This window comes from Lissotriton vulgaris, chromosome 10, assembly GCF_964263255.1.
Source record: "Lissotriton vulgaris chromosome 10, aLisVul1.2, whole genome shotgun sequence".
In the NCBI taxonomy this organism is placed as follows: Eukaryota; Metazoa; Chordata; class Amphibia; order Caudata; family Salamandridae; genus Lissotriton; species Lissotriton vulgaris.
In genome coordinates this window covers 1,010,232,762-1,010,246,079 of record NC_141698.1, presented here as the reverse complement: position 1 = coordinate 1,010,246,079, position 13,318 = coordinate 1,010,232,762, and the positions used below count along the sequence as shown (strand labels likewise).

The 13,318-nt window shown below is 44.1% G+C and overlaps 1 protein-coding gene across 4 annotated transcripts in view; it reads right to left on the bottom strand.

Moving 5' to 3' along the window:
- Window positions 1–13,318, bottom strand: part of DNAJC13 (DnaJ heat shock protein family (Hsp40) member C13) — a 1,694,551-nt gene that overhangs the window by 1,030,715 nt on the left and 650,518 nt on the right. For 2 of the 4 annotated variants that reach the window (XR_015300721.1, XM_086942056.1), the window contains exon 21: window positions 10,095–10,112. The exons of 1 other annotated variant lie outside the window; for it this stretch is intronic. Coding sequence is in view for 2 of the 3 variants with exons in the window: in XM_086942056.1 (XP_086798182.1) it covers window positions 10,095–10,112 (18 nt within the window). In the remaining variant the exon portion in view is untranslated. The remainder of the gene's footprint in view (window positions 1–10,094; window positions 10,113–13,318) is intronic. One more of the 4 variants, XM_086942057.1, reaches the window with a different exon arrangement.

The window sequence follows — 13,318 nt, the reverse complement described above, 5'->3', positions numbered from 1 at the left end:
TTTTGGTCAGGTGGCGGACACTGACAACATTGAAAACCTTAGGCATTTCCTCAAATTGGTCAGAACACCTGGAGAAGTGTCTAGTAGGGACAGAAAACACTACGAATTCGCTGTGGCACAGCTTTCTTTAAAGGCAGAGTCTCTTTCTTACCAAAGAAGCAAAGTCATCAAATGGCATGTCCATCAAGGATGCATGAACATACTCATAGAAGCCTGTAGACCTCATCCATGCATGGCAACGAAGCACCACAACCGTGCCCCTTCCTTGACCCGAGCAATCAGTTGTGTCCAGGCCAAAGCAAATATAACAAATTTCCCTGCATCCCAGGCGTTCTGGATGGTTCGGAACTGCCGGTAGAATTTAACCTACAATATCAAACAAAGCATGGATGTTGCAGCTCAAGAGGCAGCTGGTACTGGATGGTTCGGAACTGCCAGTAGCATTTAACCTACAATATCAAACAAAAGCATGGATGCTGCAGCTCAGGAGGCAGCTGGTATTGACAGAACATAAAGCACGCCTGGTAGAGGAGAATATTTGCTTGCATTTGGATTAACAGCCAGGAGCTGTCGCAGGAAAGGCCTTAGGGTGTTGAGTCAGAAAGTCAGTGTTATATGCTGTTGGTCTGTGCCGATCAGCTACCTGCTTAAATACTGGAGGCCCAGAGCATGGTTTTGTCCAATAGCCAAAGACGGTATCCATCAGGGCTTTGTTAAACCTCTGTGAGCATGTTAGTCTTGACTTGCATGGTAGGGATCCGTAGGCCATGCTCCTGAGCAGCCCGTTACATAACAATGGCGAAAGAGGCACTCTACTTTGTGACGGGGGAGAGACAAGTCCAGTGTCTGTGGAGGTTTCTAGACCACTGGTGTGCTGTAATTCTGCACACCAACTAGCCTACTCTCTCCTGGGGGGAAATTCATCTGATTCATCATAGTTATTAATGTTAAAATCAGAACCAAAGAATCGATGAAAATTATGAGCTCTGCCTTGCGGCAACGGAAATGTGTCAGAGATAGACAGGTTTGTACTTGCTTATGCTCTGGTTGGATCAGAATGCATTTCGTGATCGAGATCGGTTCAGAGTCATAAACAACTATAGGTGGTGGATCCTCTTCCAGAGTAGTCAGCATTAGCAACCATTATAAATTGGTGCAGAACCCAATGGTTCAAAAGGCACAGCCAGCACAGAGGGTGAACCTGCTGACAGGACTCCAACTCTACGGATTCTTGGGGCGTGATCTGCTGCAATGTCGTAACTGACCTGGAAATTTGGGCTGCATCGAGGACCAGACTTGGAATCGGATCTTAAAGAGTTCAGGAGCGAGATAAAGTGGCACGCTGACACCTTTATGTCCTCTCTAGAGAAAAGAAGGAAGGGGTCAATACCAGCTTGGACTTTTTGTGCTTCTTTAACTTATCCGAAGATTTCAACCATGACGAGGATGTGCCATATGAACTTTGAGAGCGGGAACTTCCTTTCAACCCCGACTGGTCACAGGGCGTAAACTTCAGGTGTAGGGAAAATGCAAAGATGGGTAAAACTACAGAGAACACGTTCTTTCCTGGGCAAATCACACTAGCTCTCGTCAAGATCTGTATAAAGAATGGGCGTTGAGCTTGTATGAAAGGAATTTTCACTCTACCTGTTACGTAATTTTTGTATGACATATTGGTTTTCTGGCAGTTTGCTTTTAAAAGTTGTTTTATTCAAAGTGCTTCTAACAATGTGCACTGACGAGAATTATAATGTGTAGGTCTTGTTTGCTCTTATGGAGGGGGTCAGCAGAGTTATGAGATTCTGGGGCTGTAGCGTTTATGGCATAATTTTGGATTCAAGCCATTTGCCCCATAATTAGTCACACATTGTTGCTGATTGCACTAAAAACATTGCTTAAGAAGAATACTACAAGAAAAGGGTTGTACAATTTGCACTTTTTAAAGATATAAACAGGTGTGCCACATCTAATATGTCACTAATTACCACAGAACAATAATTGTGTGTGGGGGGTGCCGGGGGGAGCTATAGCTCGTGGAAGGCAGAGTCTCAAGCAGACCATGATTCCCCACAGACTCGCTCTCAACAATGTTAATTATCACTTTGCTGAATGACTGGAAAAACTAAAAAATGTAAACTGTCAGTTTTAGACATTTATTTACTTTTACTGTTTAACGGTGTCCAATATGGTATAAGGGAACTTTCAGAAAAGTATACTTGAGTTTCATGGATTGAAAATTCCTTACAATTCACCAATTTTCGTTTTTTTATTTGTTGCAATGGATAATTAAAAGTAATCACAAAATGATTCACAAAAAAGGAGTAAATTAAAATATCACATTAGTATTTTTTTTAAAGTTGGATTCATTAATTAAATATTCTAGAATATTTCGTAGAATTATATGGGAACCTGTAATTAAATTAAAAATGATTTTATGTATTTTATATTTTAGGAACTGCTGCCTAATTTCACATTTTAATGGTTGGAATAGTTATGAGGATTATTTTGTGAGTTGGATTAGTTTATTACAAAGTTCTAATGGCTATTTAAATGTCGAATATGTTTTAAGTTTTTTGACACCAGTACAAAATATAAGAAATTAACTTGGAATTATTTAAAACATCTTAAAAATTTTACTTTTTTTTAATCAAACTGTTTAAAAATAATTAAAAGTTCTAAACACCTAAGAGGCAGCAAAAACATTCTTGAATCAAAATACAACTACAACTTGTCAAACAGTGGAGGGTTATGTTTTTGAGTTCTCATTCGGGAGACTGGACTCTTCAGGACAAAGTAATCTGGCTCAATATCAATATACAAAAGAGAAGGGTATGTGTGAAAAAAAAACCACTGAATATCCACTGCACAACCGCTGGAAGGTCTATCATAGAATGACCATAACGTCTGTTGGAGAATGTATCTCCTGTTTAGGATGCACTAACTCCAAGTGCCATGTATGTCCATTGAATCCATCTAGACTATCGATCTTAGTATCGCTGGTACTAACTTCAAAGTAATTTTGAACGCTATCAAGTCTGCGTGATCCAGTCCTTATCACTTTACTTGGGTGATGCCGGTCAGCAGCCTTCACCGGTGTCTGCCGATTTACGCGTGCAGGCCATGTGTCAGCTGCATTAAGGGCACCACGAATTGTGGTATTTTAAATTAGCTTTTCCTTGAAAGCAATTTGGTATGCCTGTTTTTTGTGCTCTTCCGGGACATATTGTAGGATGTCTTCCATTTCGCCCAAGTGGGCCCTATTGTAACGAGATAGGAGGCCAATGGAATTAGCAAACCTCCACTGGTTGGCAGACTGGGCGACACCCTCTTACCTGCGGCATATCTCTTTTTACTCTCTTTATCTGGTGCCTCAACATATTTTTGAGAGTTAGCCCTCTTACGTGCTGTGGCAACTACTAATGAAAAAGTGGGTCTAGAGGTACTCTAGAACCATCCCTTCCAAGGCACTCAAAGTTGTCTCCATATTCCAAGAAGACTTCCACTCTTGTGTTCAAATGATTCATTAAGTATTTTTATTTCATCGCAATTAGATATGATCCATTGTATATAAGTTTCTTTGTCGTTTACATGATTATAGTCATCATTTAGACATTGTCATCATGAAGCATCCAATGCATTTCGGGCATGCAGTAATATGCCCTTCGTCAGGGAAAACGACACTGTCAAAAATTAATAAAAAGGCATTGTAACTATTATGAAAAATCATATAACATGTATCAAAAAAACAATATGTCAAAAAAACAATGTGATGGTTGGTGTTTACAAACAAGAGTTTCTTGAGGTGGGTGAGAAAAGTACGTGAATTGCATAAATTGCATGCATAGTGGAAAGCCGGCGCTACGATAAAAATAGTGAAGAGCTGATCGAACTCACTCTTGCAAAAGTATACGAATGTAGAGCCCTGTTTGTAAGAGCCGCGTTTCTTTTACCTGTCTCTCTACAGATTTCACTCCAAACTGGATACCCCAGTCATGTGAGTTCGATCAGCTCCTCACTATTTTTATCGTAGCGCCGGCTTTCCACTATGCATGCAATTTATGCAATTCACATACTTTTCTCACCCACCTCAAGAAACTCTTGTTTGTAAACACCAACCATCACATTGTTTTTTTGACATATTGTTTTTTTGATACATGTTATATGATTTTTCATAATAGTTACAATGCCTTTTTATTAATTTTTGACAGTGTCGTTTTCCCTGACGAAGGGCATATTACTGCATGCCCGAAATGCATTGGATGCTTCATGATGACAATGTCTAAATGATGACTATAATCATGTAAACGACAAAGAAACTTATATACAATGGATCATATCTAATTGCGATGAAATAAAAATACTTAATGAATCATTTGAACACAAGAGTGGAAGTCTTCTTGGAATATGGAGACAACTTTATGAGTGCCTTGGAAGGGATGGTTCTAGAGTACCTCTAGACCCACTTTTTGAACTGTATATTCAACGTCGTTGGACTCTCGACGTTACCTTCAGGTGCACCGACCAACTTGAGGAATCAGGAGTAAGATAATTAGAAACGCAGTGCATTTATCCCATTCTAAGCAACTACTAATGAGTCAGGTGGGAGTTGCCCTTTTATGTATGTGGGGTCACTGGGTGATGCTTCATATTTTTGTCAACAATGAGTGTGAAGACTCAGGACGTAACAGGGTCGTTAAACATATCAGGCGTGTGGCGTAGCATGCCTTTCAGCATTGGCAGATACTACTAGGTTGATCGCTGACTAGAGGAGAGACTTTCAAATAAAAAGTCATCCTGTAAATGCTCGGTGTAGGAAGGTAGGATCCTTCTGCATGTGTACCCCCACTTTAGGCCTGGTACTAAGCTGGTTTTTGAATAGTCTACATGAGGGGCACATTTGGTGTCACTATGCATAGTCCAGTTCAACCCGGTCCTGGGAACTGTAGGCTTCTGCTCTGGCACGAAACTGGACAAAGGATATGGGAGTATCCTCCCCCCAGTCCAGACCCTTCCCTGGTAGGGTCCCAGGAATCTTCCCAACCCTCTCTCGTGGGTACTTAAAGGCTTACCTGTAGGTAGGACCTTAGATTCGTCATGGACAAGATTCAGAACTGAAACCACTGCACTTCAACCGTCTGAGCACTCTGGACTTTCCTGGATTTCGTTTGGGCCTGAAATCGTCTCCCTCTCAGTCTACTGCATCGTCTGTGCACCATACAGGATCCATGTAGGACCTGTGGAGCATCCAAGACACCTGAAGATAATCTCCCTTGGGGTGAAGGAGTCACTCCCCTGCATTCACAGTCACTGCAACACTGCTGGCTCGTCTGCTGATCCTGAGCTCCTACGGACTTTGAAAGGCTCATCAACACTGGAGGTGGGTTTCTACGTCCCTCGAGGTCTGAACCGCCCTCTCACCAAGTCTGAGGTCAGAATCCCTTGTGGGGGCTGCAATACCTGAGCCCCTGTGCACAGAGTACTTTTGCAACTTCATGTGTTTGTTGGTAATTCTTTAACAAATGCATTGGGCTCCGAGTAGTCCTAACCACTGGCGACCTTTTCCACAAAGATCTTCAACCACCTCGCAACGTGTGCTCCGTGGCCTGTTTTGTGAAGCTGCTCGAGGTCCTCTCAAAATTGCTTTTCTTGAACTCCCGATTGCTCCAGGATTACCCTGATGCCCCTGTGTGTGGTGAGTCTCCTGGACCTTGCTGGTCTGTACCGTACACTTTCTGACTTCCGGCATGGGTTGCTGTTGCCAAGGCCTGAGTCCCGTGCTCTCCACACCACTGGAGTCAAGCTATCCTGGCTGATGACGGCTGATAGCCAGAAACCGATCCTAGGATGCTTGATTCCAGTCCAGGGAAGACATGGCTTGGCAGTTCGGGCTGGACTGTTCCCATGAGGCACAGGGTCAAGGCTGATTTGCATATGGCCATGTCTGAACTGGGGTGGTGTGGAGTGCAAAAAAACGATGGATTTAGGTCCAGATCTCTGTGCTGGGGTGAATGTATGACATTGTTCTGCATTCTGTCCATCAACCGTTGTTTTTGCATTGGTTCGAAACCTCAGCACTCAACATCCTTCATGGAACAGCTCACATCCAGCCCCTGGTAGTTCTCAATGTCGCCTGGTCCCCGCAGCTGCAGAGTCAGGTCTACGTCAACTATCCTGAAGCACCCGACATCAGTGGGCATTCGTCTATCGAGCCCCTGGTCACTCCCAAGTGACCCAGACTCTGTCCCCTCTGCTTTCAGGTACTTCTCGCCAAGAATCCACGTTTGTATTCCAACTGACATTCTTCTCCCTTCCAGCAGCAGCTCTTCTTCGAAGTCCTCCATTGGGTTGGACTGCGGTTTCCGACACCAATTCACACCTATGCACAGAGTTTGACTGGGTTAGGTAACCTGGGTAATTCGGTATCCACTGGTGGGGTGGCTCTACCACCTTCTGACTTCCACAGGGTTTCTTCTTTGCCCACTTGGAATGGTCCTTAATCTTTAAAGGTCCAACCACAACTTTCGCATAGAGTTGTTCAGAGCATGCAGTCGTGTTCCCACACTGCACCTGTTCTCGATGGGCGCCCTATCTACTCACCTTGGGTGGTTCCTTGGGGTCCCAGCGATCCTACGTCCTCTCTACATCGTCCTGACTAGAGTTGTGGTTCTTATACCACTTCCGTAGTATATGGTTTGGTCCCCCCCTGGGGCCCACCGTGTATTAGGGCACTTTACTGTGGTTTCTGTGCTTAAGTATTGTGTACTTTGTGTCTATATATGTGTAGGAGATACTGTAACGTACTAGATAGTGTTATATAGTCTACATATATATATAAAAACGAATGTATGTCTGTCTGTCCTTTATGCATTACTACACCATTCATCCGATCGGCATGAAACTTTGGGAAGTTGTTGAGTACACTCCCGCGAAGGTTTCTGACAAAAAAATAATAATTGTTAAAAGTTGTTGAGTACACTCCTGCAAAGGTTTCTGGCAACAACAAAAAAAAAGAAAAAAAAATTGTTAAATATCGGCCCCCCAGGGCCCTCAATATTTCCAATACTGAACGTTTACAGTTTCCGGTGCGACTTGCTTTTGCAATGACCATCAACAAAGCACAAGGACAATCGCTGCAAGTGTGTGGACTAGATTTGGAGAATCCGTGCTTCTCACATGGACAACTGTATGTGGCCAGCTCTCGCGTCGGAAAACCTTCTGATTTATTCGTGTACGCACCAGACGGAAATACAAAAAATACCGTCTATCCACAAGCACTCTAATAAATAAACAGAATTAAAACAACACTTTAAAATGTTTGCCATATTAAAATGAATACGTTTCAATAAAAATGACACAATGTAAATTGAATGTTATCATAACAAGTTTCATTAAATTTCCTTTCTTCTGAGATCGCAGCAACGCGCGACGGGTAAGCTAGTAAATACATATTTTTCTATAACTACTGTGTGCTTCCCTTATCATTTAATACATACTATAAGATTGCATTCTGGTAAAACAAGCTGCTTTACACTCCTTCAAGACTTAGCCTAAAGGCTGCTCTCCACAGCTTCCACTTGGATAGATTTCTAAAGTTGTACAAGACCTCTTAAATCATCATAAGAGTTGTCTGGACTGGTGCAGAGTGCCCACTTACATTAGTGGACAGCATATACCAGGCCAGCTTCTCATTCGGTATGCAGTTGAACTTTGTGGAATATGGCCGCGTTAATTATTAGCTCATGGGGAGAGGGTTTAACGGGCTATAAATCTGGGTCTGTGGTCAGCTGTTGGCTCTGCGTCATGAGTCCAACAGGTTATCTTAAGGTGGGTTGGAAAATTCGTCATCTATGCAGGCGTGAAGGGACTTCTGGTGGGTGGGTGAAGGCGGTGGTGATTGAGTGTGGTAAGCAACAGGTGTTGGTAGAGGGCTTGAGGCCCTGTCCGCATTTTTCATCAACTTTGGTGGCATTGGCACTTCCAAAGCTTCCTCAAATGACAATTATCTTTTGGGTGGTCGTGCCCCTGAGTAAGGAGGTTTCATAATGATGTGACCAGTGTCCGGCTGTTTCATGATATACTTTTGTCTTGAGTCTATCTCCTCCTGTAGCCTTGGAACCACTGGTTCCATGGGTTCGAAAGTATGTGCATATTTGCCAAATGATCTCAGCTCCTCTGTCAAAGTCTTCAACGCTGGTATCTTTGGGGCCTAGGGTTTTGGGTCCAAGCAGGAATTTTCGGTGCCCAGGTGGGGCATTGTTCAGACGTTGAAGGTTTCTGCTACTAAGGTTGGCTCGACTCTGATGTGGGATGAGTCGGCCCAGAAACATGCAGCTGGAACAGTTTTTTTGTGACGAGGCCAGGCGTGTCTAAAGCAGCAGGTAGATACAGACAATGGCTCGAACGCAGTGGTGGCCCAACAATAGTTTTGGGCCAATCAGAGGGCAGAAGATGACCCTTTGATGGAGTCTGCTGGTGTCGGGGTTGAGGCAGATGGGGTTAAGTACTCACAGGATGCCCTGGAAAATGGTCCTAGATCTCCATCTCAGAACCAGAGCAATCCTCATGAGAGAAAGTGCTCGTCCGTGACGGATGGGTGGGCTTGTATCTCCTGTTGAAGGTCCTCAGAACCAAAGAGATCTGGTGTGTCCTCTGTGCTGTGTCGGAGCATCTTGAGGCATCAAGCTCTTTGGTCATTCAGTGCCTTTTTAGACTGAAAACATCTGCAGGCCACACCGGTAGCTTCCTCGTGTTCAGGGGAGAGACACAAGTTACTCACCTGATGGAGACTGGTTCATGAAAACTTGGTGTGCAAGCGAGGACAGAAGCGGACAGGCATCTGTTCCATCACTGGGTGGGCATGATGTGGCGGGAACATCTTAGGGAGAGGATAGCTAAATGCAAAAAAAGAATCCTGGAGCATTGAAGGAAGCTTTATTTTGTGGCTTTGAAAGTATGAAAAACAATTTAAGTCAAAAACTCAACTGAATGAATGGGTAACGCTGATGCCTATAAAAACATCTGTCAATTCCTAGCATTAGGGGCAGTTTGACTTGGCACTCTTTTTTTTCATCTCTGGAGACACATTCACAGCTTTATGTGCATCAAGAAGACAGATTTTAGATATACAGATAAAGGAATGCAATTTGCCAGACTTCAATATCTTGACCTTGTGCCAACCTCTAAAATTCGTGTGTACATGATTCATTTAAAGTTGGAAAGCATAATAGCATTTTATGGTTAAATACATGCAGTCATGCAAAGTATATTTAATGTTCTAAACACATATCACATAAACCAAACATGAATAGTGTTTTGGTAAGCTATGGCTTTTAAAACACTGAGAAACATAGAGAATGTCTCAAAAACATGCTTTCATAGTACAGTACAACACACAATAAAACAACCAATCCAATAAATGCTGAGTCTCAACATATCACTTGGGAGGTTTCATGAAGCAATATAACATTGCTGCCTGAAGCATTTAGTTAAAAATATACAAACATCACTGTGCTAGCAATCACTTTAATTTAGGTTATCACAGGGATGAAAAACATCTGTGTGCCATCATTTCCAACTAAAAATGCTTAAAGAAGCAGTACTGCATACTTATATCGAAGTACAAGATCAAATCAAACAATTACATTTTTTTAAATAAATTGTTCCTTGTTTAAATTCAAGTACAGCAGATCGCAGTAATCTGTGTTGGCTTAACTTATTAAATAAAACACTGTTTTGCTCTAAAAGCCAAATAGAACCCTAGAAGCGAAATATCCCACCCTTCCAAAACAAAAAACTAGGTTTTCTGAGTGACAATGAGTTAATGAGATGTAGAATTCAAGATGGAAAATATGAATAGTTACCTTTAAAGGGCTGCAAGTGCCATTATTGCCTGTATTATTATGTGTATTATCTGTAGGCAGTACTGCAGCTTTAATACATTATTGCCATTTATTTTAAAACAACTAACTATAGTTATAAACTTCATTTACCAGTAGACCAGTGATGAGCATAAACACAACGCAACCCAAGGTGAATGACCTAAATTGCACCAAACGCCAGGCAGCAGGCATAGAAATAACAGGAATTTCACTCACCATATTGCTTCTGTCCTGCTGGTGAATTGTAAACAGTAGATGAAACAAACAAAAAAATACATTTAATTTAAGAAGACAAAGTCGACTAAAGGAAGCCTCACGATTTTTACAGCAAGATTTGCCATGGAACAATTTTCTAAGACTTGGAAGGCAACTGTTTCTTATAAATATAGTTTAATAAAAGATAAGTATTCTCATATATCCAGTAATCGTATCAGACTTATTAACAGTTTTAAAAAAAATTAAAAACATACATTGCTTAGAACTATTTGGCCTGTAAATAAACAAACTGCGTCATTCCTTTAGTGAGGTACATACAGAGATTGTAAAAATAAAAAATAACAAGTTACTTACCTTCGGTAACGATATATCTGTAAGAGACATAGATTAGTTATATATTCCTTACCTTAGAGTTACCCCTGTATCCGGAAAGCTTTTTGGCAGCAGTACCCCTGCGCGTCGAAAGGTGGCGTCGGTCGACTCCGCATTCGTCGTTGGCATCGTGGTCGCCGGGATGACGTCGCAGTAGCTACTTAGACGCCGCCCTCATGCACTGACATCAGTTCTGTAAACAACTTTCCACGCCAGAAGCACATGACGGCTCCACGCCGTCATAAGTCACAGGTGGCGTGTGCTCATGACGGTGTTGTGCCGTCATTAGCCCGCCTGCTCATTAATTCGCCCGCACAGGCAGGGAATTTTTGCCGAGCGGCATGACGGCTCCACACCGTCATGGGCATACGCCGCCTGTGACTCATGACGGAGTGCAGCCGCCATGAGCACCCAAGGGGTTAACCTTAGAAATCAGTTCATAAAACTGGGAGGATGGGTGGGGCGGTAAGGAATCTATAACTAATCTATGTCTCTTACAGATATATTGTAAAGTAACTTGTTCATCTGAAAGAGACAGTTAATTAAAGAGTCCTTACCTTAGAATAGATGTCCCAGCAATACCAACCCTGAAGGTAGGTCTCCAACCAACTTCACACCAGACAGTCCTGGAGAAAAGAAGGGCCAAAGAAGGCGTCTCTCGAACTTGGCTGTCCAGGCACTACTGTTTTGTGAACGTGTGCAGCAATGCCCACGTAGCTGCCTGACAGATGTCATTAAGGGGGACTCCATGTCCCAAAGCACTGGTAGCTGCCGTTGCCCTGGTAGAATGGGCGCGCAACCCCACCGGAGGCTCCTTTTTCGCCAAGGAATAACAAGCTTTGATGCACAAAACGACCCATCTAGAAATGGTCTGTTTGTGCATGTCCAAACCTTTTTTGGCGCTCACGTAGCCAACAACAAGCTGTTCATCCACCCGGAATTGCTTTGTGCGATCCAAATAAAAAGAAAGTGCCCGTTTTGGATCGCGACCGTGGAGCCTCTCTTCTTCTTTGGAAGGATGCAGAGGCGGAAAGAAGGTGGGCAAAGTGATGGTCTGTCCAAAGTGGAAAGAAGTAACCACTTTGGGAAGGAAGGAAGGATGAGTTCGGAGGACAACCTTGTCCGGATGAACAGCCAGAAAAGGAAATTTAGAAGAAAGAGCTAGGAGCTGACTCACCTGCGGCAGAGGTGATGGCCACCAGAAAGGCAGTTTCCAAAGTCAGAAGTCTGAGAGGACAGTTATGTAGCGGCTCAAAGAAAGCGCACATAAGATATGTAAGAAGTAAGTTAGTTCAAGTCCCATTGGGCCTTACAAAGGGAACAGGAGGAAAAAGATGAGTAATGCCCTTAAGGAAGCGATTTACAACAGGGGACTTAAGAGAAGGCTAATCAGGGAGCCTAAGAAACGATGCCGAGAGGTAGCCCTCAAAATTGCCCAGAGCACTACTGGGCCAAAGAAAGGAGGAACAAGAGAACCTCACAAAGAGGGGCGTAAAGGGGATCCACAACCTTTGCTGCGCTCCATGCTACAAATTTGTTCCATCTTCAGGTGTATACCGTCTTAGTGGAGGGACGCCTGGCTGCCAAGATAACATCACAGACTTTGGGAGGAAGGTCGAAAGCTATCAACTGTCATCACTCAATCTCTACGCAAGAAGGTGGACGCTGGACAGGTTCGGGTGGAGGCCGGACTCCGCTGGACACCAGAGGCCTCTGATCTCTGCCTCCCCCATGTGGCTACCCTATCCGAGAAGTGATGCATCGGTCACCATTGTCAACTCTGGTTGGGGAAGGGAGAGCGTTCTGCCGTCAACCCAATCCTGGTTCGTTAGCCACCACTGCAGTTGGAGTGCAGTGCTCTCCAAGATCTGGATGCAATCGTACAGGTTCCCCTGATGTTGTGCCCACTAAAACTTCAGGTCCCACTGCAGAGCCCGCATATGCCATCTGGCATGGTCCACCAGCCGGATGCAGTAGGCCATGAGGCCTAGGAGCCTGAGGGTCATCTTGACCGAAACCAGGGATAGAGGCTGAAAGATCAGAATCTTAGCCCGAATATCCCTGACTCGCTATTCGGGTGGATAGACCCAAAACTGTGTTGTGTCCAGAACAGCTCCAATGAAGAGGAGCTTTTGAGAGGGAGTCATGTGCGACTACCGCGCATTGATGGAGAACCACAGCGAATGCAGGAGGTCAGTCGTAGTCTGGAGGTGGGAAACGACAGCCTGGGGTGAGCACGCCTTCAACAGCCAGTCATTGAGATAGAGGAAGACTGGAACCCCTGATCTGCACAGATGAGCTGCGACCACCACCATCACTTTCATGAACATCCAAGGGGAGCTGGTAAGATCAAAGGGGAGCATGGTGAACTGAAAGTGCTCATGACCTCCCGTGAACTGCAGGTAACGCTGGTGGGCCGGCAGGACCGTGATGTGAAAGTAAGTGTCCAGGAAGTCCAAAGCTACCATCGAGTCTCCAGGGTCGAGGGCATACAGGACCTGAGCTAGAGTCAACATTGTGAAATCTCCTTCCGGATAAAGCGGTTGACGTTCTTGAGATGCAAGATAGGATGCAGGCCTTTGTCCTTCTTGGGCACCAGAAAGTAGTGGAATAGCAACCACTGCCTACTTCTGGGGCAAGAACTCGCTCGAAAGCTCCCTTGGCCAAGAGAGCCATAACTTTGTGTTTGAGAAGGGCCAGATGATCCTCCGACATGCGATGGTACTGAGGTGGTGTGGGGGGGGGCAGGGGGTCTCGAAGGGGAGGGAGTAGCCCCTTCGGACTATCTGCAAAACCCACTTGTCCGACGTGATGGTGCACCAGTGAGGGAGGTGATGGCGAAACCTGCCACG